At 35.8% G+C, this 21,167-nt stretch overlaps 1 protein-coding gene across 1 annotated transcript in view; it reads right to left on the bottom strand.

Annotated features, from left to right (window-relative positions):
- The window catches only part of SNX29 (sorting nexin 29), a 100,468-nt gene that overhangs the window by 44,389 nt on the left and 34,912 nt on the right, over positions 1-21,167 (bottom strand). The window contains exons 15-19 of the mRNA XM_083872687.1: positions 19,617-19,723; positions 15,607-15,723; positions 14,750-14,805; positions 13,737-13,818; positions 346-486 (exon numbers count right to left, since the gene is read on the bottom strand). Of these exons, the coding sequence (XP_083728813.1) occupies positions 346-486; positions 13,737-13,818; positions 14,750-14,805; positions 15,607-15,723; positions 19,617-19,723 (503 nt within the window). The remainder of the gene's footprint in view (positions 1-345; positions 487-13,736; positions 13,819-14,749; positions 14,806-15,606; positions 15,724-19,616; positions 19,724-21,167) is intronic.

The raw sequence follows: 21,167 nt of genomic DNA, 5'->3' as shown, positions 1-21,167 counted from the left end.
TTTACAGAAATATTCAATTAACTACTCACCAGTGTTAATTGCTGACATTTTTTTGGAAAGAAACGGAGAAGAGACTTCATTCTACATATAGGGCTGTCCAGTACAGTTTTTGAGGGTTTGTGCATTTGTGTACATCATCAATATTTCATTCAATAAAACTTCTCATAAGTGGAAAAACCAATGCATTACCTACACCAGTGAATCTCCAGCTGGTAGGGGGAAAGTCTATAAAAATAGCAGGTACTAGCAGGTGTGAAAATATTTGTAAGTCACCTCATTTTTTGTGTATGGATAAGAGAGGTTTTCCCCCCAACTTTTACCAATACAGTGAGTTCTTTCAAATACCTTGTTTCCAATGGCCTTTTTTGGTGGGAAGTTAAAAGTCCTCACTTGCTGGTACTTATTCTGTAATTTATGGTGCAGGCTTCTGAACTCGGCGTACCTTCGATAGACATTCCACTCATCATCCTTTATCCTTATATAAACCTGCAAAACACAGACAGGGAAAGGAATAATGTCAAGACAAACAGGGCTGATGTGTGTCCTTCACTCCTTAAAGCCTCCTGGCTCAGCACCTTCAAGTGAGGCACCACAAGCACCAGGATTCAACAGCCACTGACCCATGTCTGGCTGCATTTGCTGTTGTACAGGTCATTAACCTCATCCTCTCCCTTCTCCCTTCTCCTCCTCTTTCTCTCTCTCTTATTTTAATCAAGACAAACACAGCTTGCTCATTTTAACATGACTCTGGGGCAATCATGGCAGCACTTCTGGTTACCATGGTTTCCAGCATATTCTGCAACCCAGTGACCAAAGGAAAAAATAATTTAATACCACTATGAAATTGATTTCTATGTCCTCAACACAGTTTTTCAACTTTGTAAATTAGCTTTGTGGCATCACAACTGCAAAACCTAATTTTATCCGAAGTATGAAACTTAATTTACTTCCTAACAAAATTACATTGAAAACTAAACTAGAAATTTTATTGTTTGGAAAATAAACACAGTTCATTCTTTCTGCTTGTATAGGACATTAAGTATAATTTAACACAGCTGTAGTTTTTGTGATTCTGTTTTTGTTTGCTGCTCATTATTTCATGAGCCTATTACCAATTACATGCTAAATATTCGCTTTCTCTAGGAAAATGTCATGCAGAAGTGAAATATACTTACAGAAAACTGAGATTTCACTCTTTACTAGGATATGACAAGGTTGAAAAGAATGCTGAAACAGCACAAGTCAGAAACTATAACCAAGCATTAGAACTTAAGATCCAAAGTGACCTTTCCCTTTGCTCCTTCAATGGAACCTGTAGTTTATTAATTCGTGTATGTGTGTGTGTGTGTGTTAATAACCTCAATATTTTACATCAGGAATTAAGCTGGAACAGTACTGATGACACTGCCTTGCCTTGCAGCTCCAAACGCCTCAGTAATTTAGTAGTAAACTGTAAGGCAAATATCAGGAGAAATAATGTAAAAAATCAACAACAGCCACCGTCACACAAAGAGTAAAAAGTAACAACTGGATTTTTTGTGGAAATAAGATAAAAATAAAATTTGGATTTTGATGTGGCCAGTTTCAACACTGAATTGCAGCTTTTCCTGGTGACTGAGGCATGGTTTGTCTCCCTGAAATACTGCAAGTCCTTAGGAGAAAAAAATTCAATTTTTCTAAGAACTGGTGGTATTTCAGAGATGAAGTGTATGTCTTCTCTCACAAAAGCTGCCCATGCTTTGGTCTTTGTGAAGTTCTCTTTCAGCATCTAGTTTATCAAATTTATAGGAGGTTTCTTTGCAACAAAAGACAATATATATTCAGATATCATGCAAATTTTCTCAAATTACAATATTTCATTTTAGAAAACATTAATTCATTTTCTACAGGAAGACTATAATTCCAAAAAAGGAATACTATAATTCCAAAATTAGCACATCTAAATTTAAAATATTCAGAGCATTGTGAATTACAAATGCATATGTAAACAAAAATTCAACTAGTTTTGGTAACAAGAATTCAGATACTGTAATGATAGAACCACAGTAGTAAGTCTGCAAGAAGTATTCAGATTTCTTTTTCACTTCGAAAACAAAGCCAGGATAATTAAACACCTACAGGACCATCTGTTTTAACAATTGAGTACATCTTTGAAGGCAAATGGAGGAATATATGAAATGCAACTATTTTGCATAATTCTAATCAAATTTATTTAATGGAGTAAAAATTATATTAAAATCTTTATTCACCCAGCTCTAAGCCCTCTCCCTGTCTATTCTCACTTCAACCAGCGTCTTGTTTGGAATTCTGTATACATTCCCAAGATTCATGCTTCAACTTCCCTGTGGGAGCAAGGATGACAAAAAAGTTCAAATTATTTTTAACTAGGTTATTTAATATGGAAATCCTAATTTAACTAAGTACTTATCTTTGCACATGTGATATGGTGAATCATGCAGTTCAACATTACCTGTTAAGCTGTAACCCACAGTTAACTAACTAAGGAATCCTGTACACTGTAATCAAAATATTTCAGGACTGCAAAAACATAGATTGATTTCTGATAAAACTATTGGAAAATTTCTTACTGTTCTTCTATGTACGTAGATATTGATTTCATTTAGCCAGCAAGAAATGAAAACGCAACACTGGGAGCCCTGTGCCATACTGAATTTACTGACAATCAACTAATAGACTATGAAAGGTATATTAAAGCTCATGATGCAACACACATTTAAATTTTTACTATCTCAGAGGGGAATACTATTCCCAAGCCAAGGGATTGCTACACATTTAATGCAAATCCAGTTGGGAAATCAAACTAAGTAAATACTAAATATAAAATTATTTGGATAAACTTATCCTAGTCTAGTCACTGAAGGCATGTAGTTATCTTAGGGCCATGTTAAAGAAAGTTGAAATGACTACTCTCAGGCTTGTTCTCAGATCAATTTAGAAGATTAATTCTAAATAATTTCATTTCCTTTTTGACGCCCCTGTTTTCCTGATATCATCCAATTCCTAACCTACTTAAATAATCTTCAGGGTAATTAAAATATACAGACTAAACCAAAATCACCACTAGAATATTTACTTGTAGACAAAAGATTTCACTTTAATATTGTCTTGAATGTAAAAAAAAATTAATTAAGGAGTTTCTGTTTGTAATTTAGGAGCACTTACCCCTTGGGTCTCCTGTGTAAAAATTGATTAGTAACCTTTTTGTAGCTCTGAGGTACAGCAGCACTAAGAAAAACTTCAGTTAATAAGTATGTTTAATGAATTAGTCTGTTATTTTCTCATCACAAACATGTCTAAAGTCAGAGATTTGGAGAGCAATAGCAATAACAGTAGTAATTTAATAGTGTTTATCAGTCTACTACCTACTAACTTAGTATTACCAAAACACTGACAATCTTCTGAGAATCAATGTGAAATCACGAGTTTAATGATTACATACTGAAATGAGAAATTCTGCTCCCATGGTACTGGGTTTGAGCCAAAAGTTTCTTAATAGGTTAAGAATCTTTGAGCAGTTCTGAGTCAAAAATGCTGTTAGCAAGTCCTGGTAACAGACTGGTACCAACTGACACAGCTCATCATCTTACACAGAAAAGCCTGAGGAAAATAAGGGACAAATGCCAAAATTCCAACTTGCTCCAGCTCCAGTGTACCCAGACTGAATGCCTGTAATCAACACTTATCCTTCTGATCTGCAGAAGTCCCATGTGGGTGCATCTCTTTTTTGATATAAAGATTAGTATATTGACGGTTCACTTTTGTGTCTCTCTCCAGTACAGCTGGCAGCAAGAGATACTGACTGAGATATTACAGAACCTTCTCCTGTTGCAATGACACCCATGGCTGTAGAATTCCAGATAAGGCATCAGGAAGGATATTCTATAAACAAAGTTACTCCTGAATCTTGCCTGCAAATGTGGCTCACATTTCCTGGAAGGATGGACTGAATATATGATGGAAAATGAATGCTAAGACAGAACTCTATTGATGGGAGCTCCACAAATACAAAAGTGCTGAAGTCAAAGTCCTTGTGAGTCCACAGCCCATTCCAGAGGAAATGGAATAATGTTAAGGGAAGGTGAACAGTGAAAACTCTACTAAACCACATATAAAAATGGCACAAGATACAAGAGAACTCAGGACATTTCAGCAACAGAACACTTCAAAGAACAAAGAGAATACTGAGAATACTGTAAAGAATCAGTCCTAGGATGGACAAGGTCATAGTTTTGAGCATGGAAAAAAAAATGATAGAGAGCATAAGGAATGCAAAAGAGACTGATCTGCCCTAAGGAAGCTCCTGTGACATTTACCAGCTAAGTAAGCATTTCAAGAGGATAAAAAAAGGGTGAGAGAAAAATTATTACTTCTGTATTACTGTAATTTCACTGTATTACTTTATTTCTAACTTCTTTTCCCTACGCTAATAAAAAAGGATTTTCTGGAGAGTCTCTTGCTTGTAACATAATTTCAAATCAATGCCCAAGCATGTGACAACAAAAAAGGAAAATTATTAGCAACTGGTTTGGTAGGGACAACCTGATCAGCATGAACACAAAACCAGAACATGTTAATTGGCACCGTTATTTTTTTATGCTAACTCAGCTAAGCTTGACTGGTGAATATTTCCCTTACATTTGCTTTTAAATAACACTACAAACCTTGAAGTACCATTGGTCCATAGTTTTAGACTGTGGATAATAGTTTTTTTAATTCTTAAAACTCCGGGTCAACTTCAATGTACATCTCAATTATTCAGGAACATGAAGTTAAAGAGATTTTGATCAAAGTTTACCATTTAATTAATAATTGTTTTCAGGGGATTGGAAATATCTTCTTTCCTGTTAGAAAAGCACACTATGAAACGGGAGTATTTCAAACTACTTGGGTTTTATCAAAATTATGTATTTCTGCACTCAAAACATATAGAAGTAAGAAGTATTCATGAAAAAAAAATAAGAATCAGTTTAATTTCACTTCAGGACAGTGGGATTCTGTTAAGAATATAAATTCAAGCTCAATTCTCCAAAGTTACCTCTGAAGTGTGAGAAGTGAATACAAATGTAAGTTATATTTTGAGACAGCTGCAGGCCTGCATTTATGGCTAAGTTTCCCCTTTGAAAATGATCCAATTTAAGAATTTTCTGCATAATGAAAAACAAATGGAACAATGAAACTTTTCAGCTGTGATAGGAGCAGCTTTTTGTGTGTCATAGAGACATAACAGGAATTAGAGTGAATAAGCTTTTATTTCAATATGACCATTTTATCCACTTGCACAAAGACTACAAATACTTGAATATAATTTATGGTAAATCTTCAAGATTCTGTTACTTAGTTCATAAAACTGAACAATACAATGTCAAATATATGACACAACACATATCAAAGCATGAACCTTAAAAACAGCCAATATTGTTCCACTAAAGAGAAAAATGTCACACATTTTAGGCTTATCCACTCAATTACAGACATGCAGAGTAATGATTACTGTGCTTCTGCAGTCACAGTTCTGCTTCTATTCACCAAGACAGCAATAAAGTGACTGGCCACTAGAGATTAAAAGCAGCACTGCCTCCACTTTTGCTGCACGGAATCAATATTTTTTGTCTTTTTATATACAAATCAAATCAGCAGCAAAAGAAAAAAATCACTCAATAGCATAATATGCTCCTTTTGACAGTGAAATATGACTTATAATAACCCAAGATAATTAATGTCATTTCACAAACATGCACTTTGAACCACATAGTCATTGCAATGCATGACAACCACTGCAGGAAAAGAAGTTTCTGCAGAAGAGAAAATAGGTAAAATGACAATAGTGCTGTCTTTTTCTCCAAATAGAATATTGTGGGTGCTCAGGCAAGGGAAAAGAGACTATCTCATCAATCAGTTTCTAAAATACGTAACATAACTAGTATTTATTTTAGATATTTATCAAATATAAATTATTTGATGCTTTCTGCAGTAGTAGTAATAAAATAATCTGAAAATAGAAATTCTACTTTACTTTCCTAAGTTTTTTTACATCCAGCACTTCAATAAACAAATCAATGTAGTAAAGGGTAATTCTGTTTCCTTTAGAAAAATAAATAGTTACAAAAGTCTTTAAGGACTAAGCTCATCTTTGTATACTTCCTCCATACCTCAGTTATTTAAAAATCAGTCTGCTTTATGCTTCCTCTTATGCTTCTTTAATACATCCTTGGGTCCCACTGCAGAAAAACTGGGATATTCCACCTTTTTGGTTCATACACTCTCAAATCACTGAGAATGCCATGAACTACATCTTTCTTTCAAATTCTCCCAATCATTCCAGTTCATTTTCTTCTCTACTTGCCCTGAGCTGCACTGAAATGGAATATGATTAGAGGACTATTTATTTCTCCTTTTTGCCTGCTTAGTGCTGCAGCTGCTGAAGTCATCCAATTCATCATGTATCAGGAAAATAAAATGCAACTTAGGGTTTAATTTTTTGGGTTTAGTTTGTCGCTTACCTTTCAACTCTTAATTGCCAGTCCACTGCCTTCCAATTTCAATCTTCAAGGAATATCAAGGTCATGCTGGCTTGTGATTAAATTCAAGGTCAACAGGCTCAGCTGGCAGATCCTGGACTGTGCCTTCCCTGTTTCATCTCTCACTCAAAGTATTTTCTGGGTACTGTCCTCCTTAAACATTTTTGGGTATCAGATACACTCCTCCTCCATTTCTTTTATGTTGTTTCTATGAAAATTCTTCCCTGTCCACTGCAAGGACATTGAGGGGCTGGAGCGTGTCCAGAGAAGGGAAGGGAGCTGGGGAAGGGGCTGGAGCACAAGTCCTGTGGGGAGCAGCTGAGAGAGCTGGGGGGGCTCAGCTGGAGGAAAGGAGGCTCAGGGAGAACCTGCTCACTCCTCACTCTCCTCAACTCCCTGACAGGAGCCTGGTGCCAGGTAGGGTGTAGGGGCATCTGTGGGTGGAAGGGAGAAGGAACTCTGCAGACCTGAGATATTCTAGACACATGTGGTTTTATTGCAAGAGTTGTGGGTAAAAAGGGCTTTGCCTTCAGCCACCAGGCTCAGCTGAAGGAATGCCCCAAAGAGAAAGGGAGAGAGTATGAAGTAAGGGAGATGGCAGGGGTAAGGGGGTAAGGGAGCTAAGAGAGCTAGGGCAGGTGTCAGAGTGGTAAGAGAGGTAAGAGAGAGCGAGAAGCTTGTTACAATACATTATATCTCCTTTTGTGTTGAATATTCTAATTACAGTGACCAACCGTCGCAAGATACAAAACCTACAAACGTTGCATGCAGCCTATGAGAACTATTATATTACCATATCATCCTACATTCTAAACTCTAAAGACTACTTACTTTTCTTATCTACTTTTTCCCGATGCCTTGGCAGGGTGGAGAGGGGGTACATTCTTGGCCCCTTTTGTTTTCTGACCTTCAACCCATCTCCAGCTAATCACCATCTTCCTGCCTGCCATGATCACATCTCAAAGCTGCCCTTCATTTCTATTTCCCTCACAGGTTTTACATCTCCAGTATTTCTTACCAGGCAATCATATCCACAAGCCCTTCCTGTCCCATCTTTCCCAACAGTGGGGGTCAGGCTCTGCCTCCAAGGAACAGGGACAGGACAAGGGGAAACAGCCTCGGGCTGTGCCACGGGAGGTTTACACTGAATGTCAGGAAAAACATCCTCATGGAAAGGGCTGGCCAGGACAAGCTGCCCACACCAGGAGTGGAGTCACTACACCTGGAAGAATTGAAAAGCCATGAGGATGTGGCTTCTGGGGACAGGGGTCAGTGGTGGCCTTGGCACCACCTGGGGAACAGTTGGACTCATCTTAGAGGTGTCTTCCAACCTAAATAATCCTGCGATAAAGGCCCTTTCATAGGAAAGTGTATTATCTTCCTTCACAGAAGAAGTGCAGAGGAAAGCATCAGGTTTTAAAATATCATTTAAAGTAATATATAAAGAAATATTACAAGCAAATATGTCAGTCAATACTAAACAGCAAGACTGAAGATAGTCAAAGGAATAAAGAAACTGTAAGAAATGTTTATTGATTATAGTCTTAGGGTGTCCTATTCATATGCAAATAATAACAGTCTTGGCTGATTAGCATATTAATCTTTAAACTTATTTGGTTTATAATGTGAAGTGTTCACTGCTCTGCAAACTAGGCGGATTTGCAAGAAGCCATTTAAATATTGATATCACTTTAGGAATCATAAAATCTCAGTTTCATTATCTTAAGTGTCAGGCATTGGTAATTATAGCAACAAAAGGCATGACTAATGGCATTTGCTGTACACTTCACAGGGAAGTGGAATCCATATGTATACAGAAAAGAAGATACTCTACAGTTGAGAAATATGACAAAATAATATTACTATAATAATCAACTTGCTTCACACGCTAAGAGACTGCATCTATCACCATCTAGAGGTAAAATGAAAATGCTTTTTTTTTTTTTATTCTGATCTGGATTCTGTCTACATGCCCATGAATATATTAGACAAGAAATTATTTTCTAATGGTAGGCTGATTGAGCAATGTCTGCTACACAAAAAAGATGGGCATCAAACTGCAGAGATCACAAACAGCAGTCATCAGAAAGCAATCTAGACAAACCAGGTTGTTTCTCTCTAACTAGAGAAAACAGGTTGTTTGGAAGAAAAGACTTTTGCCACTATGACCCTGGCTTTAAAAAGTCACCTAATGTTTAAATTTTCTGACAGACTAGGCTTCCTTAAGTGCAACTTTGAACAAATTAACCTAATTTCTCCATATATGGCTGTCCTGTAATGTTTATAACTAATCAGTCTCCCACTCAATAATAGCCATTAAAAACTTTGTAAGAGAATAAATCTCTGAACCTTCTTTTGGATAACTGCCTAATGTTCTTGCTGGAAGACATGGTTATGAGTGTCTAGTCTGAGCTCCTGTCACAGCCTGGATAATTTCATCCAGTGAAGTCCAAACAATCCTTATGATTTGTTGATTGGTAATAAAGACATCAATTGGTCATCTAATTAATTTTTCTACTCAGGTGCAAAATTAATTGTACTAGTAATCTGTCAGTGCTAATGAATGGCAAGACAGGAGTCAAGCCGTAAACCTGAAGCAAAACAACTTGAACAAGTACAAAGAGAGAGGATGTGCTCTGAAAACATTTAAAATGAGCTTGCCATGCACAGAAGATAAGCATCAGTTGGAAGGAAAGATATTTCATCATCATATTTAATATTTCCATTTTTGGACTAAATTAGTCATTATTAGCATAACATTACAAAGGCAACTCATGTTTAGTTAAAATGACCTCCAAGTTTCATGCACCCTGCTCTTAGCACTGATCTTAGCAGTTCAGAAAATTATTTGGAGAATTATGAAATGTATTTTATCGAGAAACTTAAATATGAAGACAAGGTATAGCGGTATTTATTATTGCAAAATATCACTATCCAGGGATTCCCTTGGAAAGAAGTCACATCTTTGTGTCTGGATTGATTTTTCTTCCATTTAATTAGCTCAATTATTTTCCAGACCCACAAAAAATTTCAGTATCACCCCCAATTATACATTGTGGAAAAAACCACTGTCATGCACTTGTTTTGAAATTGCAAGGCAATAGTTTAAACGGATGCTCCAATTTGCATTTTGAAACAGTTAAAAATGTCTCCATTTCCTTCATGATTTGAAAGATTGCTATTGTATTCCCCTCTCAGCTGCCTTTCATACAGGCTGAGAATTTCTAATATGGTCCTCCAGTGAAAAATCTTTTTTTTACCCATATTATATACAGTTGATGTATTTCTTTGAAGAGGAGTAGAACTGCACACAGATAAACCAGAGATTATATACAGCATAATAGCGTTTTCTATTTGTCTATCCCTTTCCTAATAATTTGTAACAACTTGGTTTTTAGACGTCTTTAAATCCTTCTAAAAATTATGTCAGATTAGCTACTTCAAAATCCATGGTATGCAAGCCACAAGCTATTTATCAGCCACTTTTCAGCTATTTCACCTTTGAATTCCTGGTGCATTGCATGTAGAGATTTATGCTTTATTTTATCTTTATAAGATCTGTGACTGGCATTTTATTTAAAACAGACAGTCTGCTATTCTCCACAAGGAATAATCCAGAATGAGAATAACCCATAACAACTCCATGGTGAACAGAGATTATAAAATATGCATTTTTCTGTTACTAGTTTATATTCTGGGACGACAAGTGAAAAAATATTTTTAATTGAACTCAATAACTGCACTAAAGTGCACATCCAGTTCTACATAGCTTTTCCCCTAAAATTTATACACCCTCTAATTGTTGTAACATCCAGAGTTGAATGATATGGATCCACAGCTCTGTTAATTTTTAAGACAGTAACAGATAGTGCTAAACTGGGGCACTGAATTATCTGCTACTCACAACTGTCCCCTTGAACTCAGCCATTCAAATTGAGCATAAAATTTGGCTACATTTCCAGAGCTTGTTTTGAAATCCTTAAGATTCATAACCAGTTAATTCTGCCAGTTAAACATTACTGCAAGAGTGCAGTGTAACTCTACAAATACAGAGGTCTGATTGAAATTTCCACATCTAATAGGATTCATTAAAAAATGCTGCTTGCTTTCAGAGTCCACAGTCTTATTTCTGAGCTTGTCCAGAATCCTTAATCCATAAGAGAAATTAAAGAAACTATTTGATGGTTGAAACTATATGACAAGTCTGCTGGTGCTGGAAACTTTTCCTGCTATATTTACTGAGGAGCAACATCTGGGTTTTTTTAAGGATGAAAAATGCACTGATTTTGAACATCAGAAACAGATGTTAACATGACACAAAAAGAAATGCTTTGAAATGCCCTTCAAAACAGCATTACAAATCTACACTAAATATAAAAACATAAAATTAAATTTTAAAAAGCAAGCATAATGAGAAAACTCCTGCAGGAGTCTATTCTTATCCTGTCCAGGTCAGGCCCTCCTGATATGCAAATTAACATGTCATTAATTTCTTTTCCTGGTTTAAGAAGCACAAGTGCAAAATTGACATTGATTTCGAAGAGGCAGAGCAACCCAAATTTATTTCTCCTAATTCTTATATTCTTCAAAAGCTTTTTTAAGTCCATGAAAATTGATAACAGGCCCTGTGGAAATGATGGGTTCATAATTTTCCAAACTACTTGAGATGCTCTGCAATTGTTTCCACCCTCTTCTGGCCATTTCCAAGGCAAGTGATATGTACACAGTAGTTTATTTTCTGCTACAAAATACTTATTTATAAGCAAAAAGGGACAGAAGAGGCACAACAATTCTAAAGTGCATCAGCAGTAAGTGTGACATAGCAACTCCCCCCTGGCACAGTCCTACCCTCTCCATCAAGTGAAGTGCTCCAGAGACACACAATCTCAAATCAGCAAAGGTTAACAAGGTGGCTCATCAGAGGAGGGGAGAGAAGGACAATCTCTTTAGCTAATAATAGAAAATGCAGAAGGGATCAAGCCATCTCAGTAATACACTCAAATGAACTGCCTTTGGAAAAGCAAGGGCCAAGGCTCCTGCCCTTTTGTAGCACCCTCATTTAGTAGCAACACCTTACCTTGATAGTATCACATGTATGATCTGATTTTCAGTTGGGTTAAGCATTGAGGGCTAATTTCTAATTACCTTTAAGTACAGTCATAAGTATTTAGCATATCTAAAAAGTCAGGCTTAACCAAACTGAAATTTTAAACTTTGCCTGTTCAAGCTGGCACACTTTAGCTTTCTCCAAAGTTCATTTGATGTCTTTTTCTCAGCATTAACCAGCACAACCAAGAGTCAGTTTTTACATCTGTTCACTCAAGTTCTCCCAGAGAAATGTGAACTCCAAAAGGTATTGGTAATAATCTCACACACATCAACATTCTGCAATATTGCTACTTTCCTTTATATTAATGTACCACAAGTCCTTTCTCATGTAGCTGATACAAAGAGTTATAGATGCATTTTCATTTTCTGCCACTGGAGAGATAAATTATAAGGTAGTAAAAATAAAGTTTACCATGAATAAAAGGACTCTCAGAAATGGGCTCAATCATTTATTTTAATTGGACTCCCAGTCTGGATCTGTTTAGGACATACTGGTAGCCTGGTAAATATCCTCTTCCACAGTTTCAATACTGAATCAAATTCTCTGTAATCAGGAGCACATGTTTTGGCAGAGATTTAATAAGATAAATCTACAGTGCTGTTATTGAAGCTATTCTGAAGTTTTCTAAATTAATGCTTTCCTGGCCACTATAAAATGTAAAATATATATTCAGCAAGCACACAACTGTATAATTGATCAGAGAGGTGGCACTCACTTCAAATGTTTCATCACAGTTGTAAGTCTATTTGGGAAAATACTTTTTCACATGCACAGGGGCAGTGACACTCCTGTTACTGAGACCAAAAACTGGCAGGAATGATATTCATGTATTCTTCCATAAGGAAAGAGTTCAACGGGTGCCATGACCAAAGTTTAACAAGAATTACAGAAGTTTTAGGTCACTTCTACAGGTAATTCTTGCGTGTTTTTTCTCTTAATTATTAAAAGACTGTGGTGGTTTAGACATGGAACTGCAACATCATCAGAGTAGCAGGTGGGGTGAGATATTGATGCTTTTAAGAATTTCTGTGTTGGCAGACTTATGTCTGGGTTTGAGAATGTGTAGCCACTAACAGCAGAGTGGAGAAATATGTGAAAGCCAGAAAAACAAAAATAATTACACTTGTCAACAAGTAAGGTTTTCACACACCTGTGCATCTCAATTTGATTGATTATTCAGTGCTTTTGAACAAATTACTAACTGTTCCCATCCTGGTGGCTTTTCTTTCCATTTCCTCAAATCTTATTTTTCATTGTCTTTTACTGGCCGAAAGGTGGGTATTTTCCTGTATTTTTCAACTACCTGCCAACACTTCATAAATGATTCAAAATTCTTCAAACAAACATCATTCAGAGTGAGAGGAATGTTAACATCTTCAGCAATCTGGTTCAGAACTAAGTACATGTGGCTGAAAAAAAAGTGGAGAAATTTTGCAGCTGCTAACAATCCACAAACAAAGAAATACAAACAGCCTGGGACAGCACATTAGAGAGTGTTTGAAGTTCACCCTGCCATTCTATCCACGGAGGATGTCACTGCTCTGAAACCAAGAATCCAGGAATCAAGGAACAGTAAAAAATTTCAATGCTTCAACTACAAGTCAGGCTGGAGAACAAACCCCTAAATTCAGACCTGCCTGAGGCAGAACACAATGTGAGCACATTCAATAACACACAGTGAAGAATTGTTTCATTATTCAAGATGTTTTCAAGTGAGCTACTACAATAAACCACATCTGTCTGTCTGTCAAGCAACGTTTCTGGTCATTGTTATCCCCAAAACTTAAGTAAAACATGTACCTGCACACTGAAGAAGGTGTTACTTATTAATATTGAATTGTTACATTTCCTGACCGATGGAGTCATCTTATTAGCATGCCTTTAAAGTATTAAACTACTAAAAGACAACCCTCAAAATATGCTGTTTGAATAATAAACACAATCCTGTGGATGAATATATATGAAGCTACCGCTGCTGCTCATTAGCTGATCTCTAATGAAATTATACGGAGGGCTTTAAATTATTAAAATGTGCTATTTCAGTCAGAAACTTAAAGACAAAATCCCTGTTAAGCTGGCTCACTCACCTGATAAACATGGAAGGCATTGGCAGCTTTTCCACGCAGAAAGACTGAGGGAATCCAAACATTAATAAGAGCACGATTTGATCTACAGAGGAGAAAAAAAAACCTTAAAATTAGGGAATCATATTTATGTAGAAGAACTGCAAAGCAACTGCATGCAGTGATTTAGATAATGATCAAAGTGATCAACAAAGGAACTTTAAATTTCAAATGAAGTAACAGAAAAATTTGAGTTCTGCCTGAACTTTTTATATGTTCTGAATCTAAAAATGTTCCCTAAAATTAACCCAACTGAAACAATTCCTTCTGCAGGTTTTCTGGGGTTTGGTTTTTTTTTTTTTCACAGCATGCATTTGACAACATTTGATTATACACATGAAGCAAAAATTATTCACTTCAACAAATCCAACATTTTCAGCCACAAGCCTCAGGTAAAGTTCATTAAATTACAGAAGAGTAGTGCATAATTATGCAGAAGCCATTTCCATCCACTCTTTGTCATCCATCTCCAAATTTCTATGATTCAAACACATCAGCTACATTTTCAACCCCTTTTCCACAAAAGCAAGATTCATTGATTACTAAAGGCAAAATTCCAAATCACAACACTCCAGAATGATCTGGGGTGGGTTGTTTGTGGGGGTTGGGGGTTTTTTTGTAAGCATTGATTAGGAGCTATTTTAAAATGAGGAACTCCATCACATGATGAATAGCAACCAGCACCCATCAAACCCACAGCACTAAAACCAGTAACTTCTTGGTGCTTTGGCAGAACACCAAGACCTAGGGCACTTGAAAAGCACTCCTAGGAAATCTTCCTAAATCTAAACTCCTTGAGTTCAGCATTATTAACTACACTGGGACATGGACTGTGCAGCTCTCCATACTTTTTAATAATGGAACACCACAGCTATGCAGTTATTGGAAATAATATAAGAAAAGCAAATTATTGAATCTGTTTCCTTATTCTCCTTTCCCAGAGATAGTATGAAGAGTTTGTGAATTATGAAACTTACATTTCAAAATCTGACAAACTCTGATCCTCAGATGTTTGACTCAAATCTCCAGGGACCTATATTTACAAAACAGAAATAATTTCCACAAAGTGGCTATTATGTTTTCAATTAAGAAAGCATATTATTATAAGGAAATTACAATTCAACATTCAATTTTATAAATGCCAATAAAAACTATTATTGATAAGCAATTAAAAAAAAAATCCTGCAAGAGGATTGTGAACATATCACCCTTGTGAGTCCTTTATGTTAGAGTTTGCTACAGTTTTGAAAGAAACAATGTGGGGTTTGTCAAAGCATGTAATTTTGGAAGATGTAGAAAACTCAGGAAAGAGTATCATTATTAGGGCTTTATGAGCAAAGGATGCTAAAACAAAGTACTTTGTGTGTTTAAGCAATTTATGGGAAAATACAAAGCACATAAAACCTATTGATCACTTTTTTTACAACCAATATTCCATTAGGGAAAGGACATGTGAGCATTTTATTTCAGCTGTGCTCTTACAAAACATAAGTACAAAAGTTCATAATGATGTAATGATGGACTAATACCTGCAGAATCAAAGGAAGTAGCAGTTGTTAGAAAACCAGACTGCAAGAGCGTTTAGAACTGAAACGGAAATAGCTTTTTATCTTACTTTATAGCTAGAATAAATATACAAGGGTATCTTCTTTCCTTTGAAAGGAAAATCTAACATGTAAAGTATAATCTAGAATAGTTAAGAGGAAAGGTATTGTTCAAAGCCAATCCTTCACAGATCTGTTATTTCTTACAAGCTAATAGATATTTCATCATGAGGAACATGTTTGAGCCCATTCCAGAGGGATATTCTACAGAGCAATAATCAAACACTCACTGGCCCTCTCAGATCAATTAGTTCTTGTCTCATCTGGAACACCAGAGCTTCCTTGGCCATCAGAGCACGGTGCAGCCTCTCATTGAATTCAATCAGCTCCCCATGCATTTCAGCCACCTGCAAAGCAAAGGTAAGGGATAATTGTGTTCTGAATCGGGGAAAAAATAAACAATCCCACTATGTAATTTCTTACACCTATATCAATTTCTTTTTACCATACTCTCCAAGTACTGCTAATGTATTAGTCTGAACAGATCATTATGAACAGATATTGCTATAATTTTGACTCATGCCTTGAAATGTAGTTTTGATATTGAATTGAATAGGAAAAAATACAACTTCACATCAAATTTTATTCCTATCACTCAAAATCACATGATAACTGATTCTAATAAAACACTCATTGACTTCTGTTCTCAGTTTAATTCTTTGATGAACGCTGCACTCAACAGGTACAAACTAATCACAATATTTTGAACTGGGAGTACTGCAAAATGCACAAACTGCATTAAACTTTGTCAATAATTCATAAGTGATGTGTTCTTCACTCTTAGTTGGGAGTTTTAATAGGATTGGATGTAGAAGTCAATTGCTCCAGGCAAATCTGTGAGAGGTCAGAGGAGTCTAAATACCAGAGTTAGGCTGTGGCACAGGTTGCTCTCACAGGTAAACAGAGTGACCTCTTTGGACACCCAGTGTGGCTGTGGCTGTGCTCTGCATTTTAAATCAAGAGAGCAGCAAGTGATGCAGGATGCTCTGAGAGTGCCAGGGGTTGGGGAGTGAGGATGGAAAGTTCCAGCAGTCAGATGGACCCAGGGGGCACTGCTGGGCCCCTCCCAGTGGACTGCCCCAGCAGCACAGCAACTCTTGGAATGCCTCCTCCTCCTCCTCCTCATACTCCCATCCAGAGCTGGAGAACAGGAGAGGCAGCAGGGGAACAGCATGAAAGCACAGCTGAACAACACGAATTTCAATCCAGGCACCTCAACAATAGCACAGGGACTTGAACTACTGCCAAATCTCTTAAGAGTTCATAGTTTCCCTTCTGGAAGCAGTTCATTACTATCTGCGAATTTCACTATTTCCTTTTCTTGAATTACCCTGTCTTCTCCCTCTTCCCCAGGGAAGTTCCCCAAAACAAAACAGCTGAATTCAGTTTAATTTAGTGCCTGCTTTTGATTTTGTGCTTTGTTCCACACAAACCTGCATCCTTCACAGAATCAAAGCAAACAGAAAAAAAACCAGCTTCATTTTGACAAGCCAGGATCTGACATCATTGGATATAAATAAAAAAAATAATTTCCTTGCAGTGAACTTCAAGCATTATTTTCCAATTTCTTTTTATATTAGAGGGAGTCCTTCAAACCCAGTAATTCCTGACTGTAACACAAATGTAAAAGAGAGCTAAACTACACCAACAATATATTAGAGAAAACAATAATACAATACTATTAACTCTAGATAAATCACTTTCCATACTAGCTTAGCTACTAATTCCAATTTAAAGTGGGTGGTGTAACATTTAAAATACCAGGTTAATATTAACAGGTCATTGGTAATTCCACATAGCCTGGGCTGGAAGGCAGAAAACTTCCTTGTATTTCAGATACAGAGATACAGCACACTAGTTGCAAATTCACAGAGAAAAGCTGCAATACTGCTGGTTATCAAAAGCAGTATCAAAATTAACAAGTGGGTACAAATCTTGGTAGTTTGCATATTTGAAAACATGTTTGATTTTTCAGGGCCTATCAGAAGAACAAAATCCAGACTGATATGTGACTATTTTGTCTCTTTCTGATTTGGATGCCCTTGAAATAACTTTCTACGTACAGACTCAATTAATATGTAAATTCAACAACTCTCTCAAAACACTACAAGTAATGCAAAAATTTAGAAGTATCCCTAGAAAAGTTAAACAATAAAAAGGAAATTTAACAGCAAATAAAACACCAAATCTCTTGTTCTGTATTATCAAAAGGACAACTGGCAGGTATCACTTATTAGCAATTAACTTACTTCAATACTTTTCCTTGTCAAAGAAAAATGCATTACCATCACAGCAAATCAAAAGCAGCAATGAATAACAATATTAATTTAAATTCCTTTAATTTTTCCTGCATCAAAATCCACTAAAACAATAAAGATGTCTCCTTATAACTATATCCTTTCAGTTACATTTTCATAGAATCAGATCTTCTTTTACTCAGACCACAATGAAGCTCAGGCAATAAATTTCCCTGCTGGGACTTCAATCATCTTCACAGCTGTTTTCCTTCATAACAATATGCTTGAAGCAAAAAAATAAAGTATAAATAAGCTAAGTTTCCCTTGGAGAGAGGATAATTTAAATTTGCTCTTTCCTATATGAGAAAACAGTTTAAAGAACCCAAACCCTTCTCATGAAGGTGAAGTGAGGCTAAAATAAACACTTGAGGCTCCACAGTAAGAGAACTCTTTGGAGTTGTCAAAAGAAAACCTAAGTGCCTGAGAGTACTGCAGTTACACTGCCCAGCATGACCACACTTGAGAGCAGTCTCCAGAGAAAGGGCAAAGAAAAGATCACTTCATGTTTCACAGCAAAGGACCAAGCAGTTAACTTACAACAGGCTAGGAGTGTTTCACTAAGCATCTAATAGTAAAATCTATCTTGGAAGAACACACTTCTGGATAGAGGACATTTAGCAATGCAACAATAAAAATAAATAAAAACTTACTACAATAAAATATCTGTAATTTTCTTACAGAGTGTTTTAGTGGAACCCAAAATTTTTTAATACTGTTTTCAACTAAGAATTCATAGAAATTTTTGTCAGTTATGTCCAGTCCTACCAGTGTTTACTGAGACTGACACTGTCTGCCATGCCAGAGCCTTAAAAAAGAGTTGCCACAGGGATTACATCCCGTTTGGAGTGTGTGAAGATACTGTTGGAGACTAATAAATGCAACAAGATGTAGTTCTCCTCTTCCCAATATCACTGGCAAGAAAGCTTTTCCTGTGGTTACATCCAGAGCTTGTCATCACCGACATTGCCACAAACTCCTGAGCAGACAGAACAAACTGTACAGAACAGAGGAAAGGAGTCAGAAGAACCCAACTAACGGCAACATTAGGGAGAGAATCAGTTTCACATGGTCCTATGAGAAAAGGATAACCAAGTATGAATGTTTTAGAAGAACTGTATGAATGCTCTTTGATCCATGACCTGCATTTTCAGTCATCTTCATGTTAAGCAGTTAATGTGGGTATCCAATTTCAGGGTATTTTGGGCAAGAGAAAGATACAGAGAATTGTTTTACTTTATATAAAAATCTTCTTTTAATATTTAATAGCAGATATGGGTATTAGATACTTATATTTCATTACAATTAGATACTATATTTCATTACTTTTGTCTTAAAAATAATTTGTATTCAAATTTAGGATGAAACCCTAATCTATCTACTTTTTTTCTTTAATGGATTTTACATTAATCTTAAAAGCAAATCTTGCCTTAGGAACTTTTTCTGACATGGTCATATCAACAGAAGTAGTAGTTTCTATCAGCCATTTCCTTACTGCACTATTCAATAAGCAATACGAAAATGAAACATGCTTTCCAATCAGAAACCAGCACGAAAGCACAGAAAAAGCTACAGATTTCACTATGTCCTGATCTTAAATAAAGCTCCACTTCCAACACAGCCATGCCTGTAATTATGCACTGTAACTTACACAAAACCTCAAATCTATTGTCTGTGATGGTTTCAACTTCACTACCAGCAGTTAAAACCTGAAGGAATATGCTTATTTATTTAAACCGTCATTTAAATATCAGCATACAAAAGTGTAATCCTGTCAGGAAAAGTACTTTTAATTATCTGAGGCTTTTTATTTTTGAAGAAAAAAATCAGATTTATCTTTTACATTCCTGAGGGAAAAAACTAACAACTAAGCAAAGAAACTATTTAAGCTTCAAATTTTGTTTTACAATTATGATTCCATAAAATCTGTGCAGTAGAATTTTTACCTCAATCAATTTCCTTTCATAAGAGCTGGCCAGTTCCTCATTGTTTTCTACTTGCTTTTGTTCTGGAATTGTAAATTCACCATCAGTGTTCCAAATGTTTGGCAGAACTATAACAAAGAGACACATCAAATTAAAAAGTTAAATTCCATAAACATCCAAGACAACTTGTTTAGAAATAACAGCTTTATAAGAAACAGTTATTAAAAACATCAGAACAGACCATAATCTTAAACACTATTACAAGTACCAAAATACAGATACTGCAGGGATCTTTTTTTTGTAAGAAATATTTAGACTGGAATCTTAACAGTAAAAAATGTCAACCAAAAGCACTTGGTTGTTCTGTGACTACATATGTTGTCTAATACATGTAGTACCTGCAATTCCTGCCCAAAGTCTTCTAAAACTAAGTTTACACTTCTGTTTTAAGCCTTTTTTTTACCAGGCTTCCAAAATATCATTTCATATTACTTGCACAGACTGCTTACATATCATAGAAATTACAGAAAATAGGGCTGAGAAGGAACATTTCATACTTCATCCAGTATTTCATGATTTTGCATCAAGCAGAATCAGCTAGAGCTATTCCATTCCTGACAGTTAATTGTCTAATTTCTTCCTAAAAACTTCCAAGAAGGGACATATCATGCTTCCCTGCACAACCTATTTAAATTTAAGTATTCCTCTCACAAAAGTTTTCTTGATAGTAAATCAAACTTCCTTCACTTGCCATGTCAGCCCATTACTTCTTTTATCTGTAGTGAATGAAAAATACAGATTATTCTATAAATGTTCCCAGCTATCATTTATGTATTTGAAGATCACTTTAAGGTCTATTCTTAAGTAAATCTCCTCCAAGTTACACAAAATTCAATCCAACTTTTCCTCATAGCTCATGAACTTCTAAGAAAACAAGTTAACACATAAAAGTAAAGCCCTAATAGAAGTTCAACAAATGCTTTCACAATTCTTCAAAATCTGAACTGTATATACAATCACTATAAGGTAGATAGGAGAGACCATGATTTATCTGAATAAATATTCTTGAGCCTGGGAACTGATTTTTGCTTTGGGGAAGAATTTAGAAGTTTATTATTATTTAAGTGAATTTGAAAGCTATTTTAAGATCTTTCTCTTATAAATGTTGCTTCAAGTTCTTCAGCCAGACTTCTGAGATCAGCATTTTTATATAAATATTCTATCTAAGCAGGTTTAAAAAAATGGTACAGAGCCAACTCCTGCTGATGGCTGAGAAATCAAGATGCTCATTTATTAAATATTTAAATACCAATATCCAACAACTCAGGCTACAGCAGTGATCACTCATTTTGAAAGCTGATAGTTCTGACTTTTGGGTAATTTATTTATAATGATATTTGCTGAGTGGGGTTTTTTGGCCTTTTTAAGTCTCCACAAGGCAAAGTATCAAGCTGAGTTTCATTTATTATTTTAGGAAACTATTTAAAACCATACTCAATAGCATTTGATCTGATTATTGTAGCAAACATGTAGAGTCTTCATTATTTATAGTGATAAAAATAACAGCAGAAG

The sequence above is a fragment of the Zosterops lateralis genome (genome assembly GCF_965231275.1).
Source record: "Zosterops lateralis genome assembly, chromosome: 15".
Taxonomy (NCBI): domain Eukaryota; kingdom Metazoa; phylum Chordata; class Aves; order Passeriformes; family Zosteropidae; genus Zosterops; species Zosterops lateralis.
The sequence above is the reverse complement of the archived record's forward strand: the minus strand, read 5'-3'. Positions and strand labels throughout refer to the sequence as shown.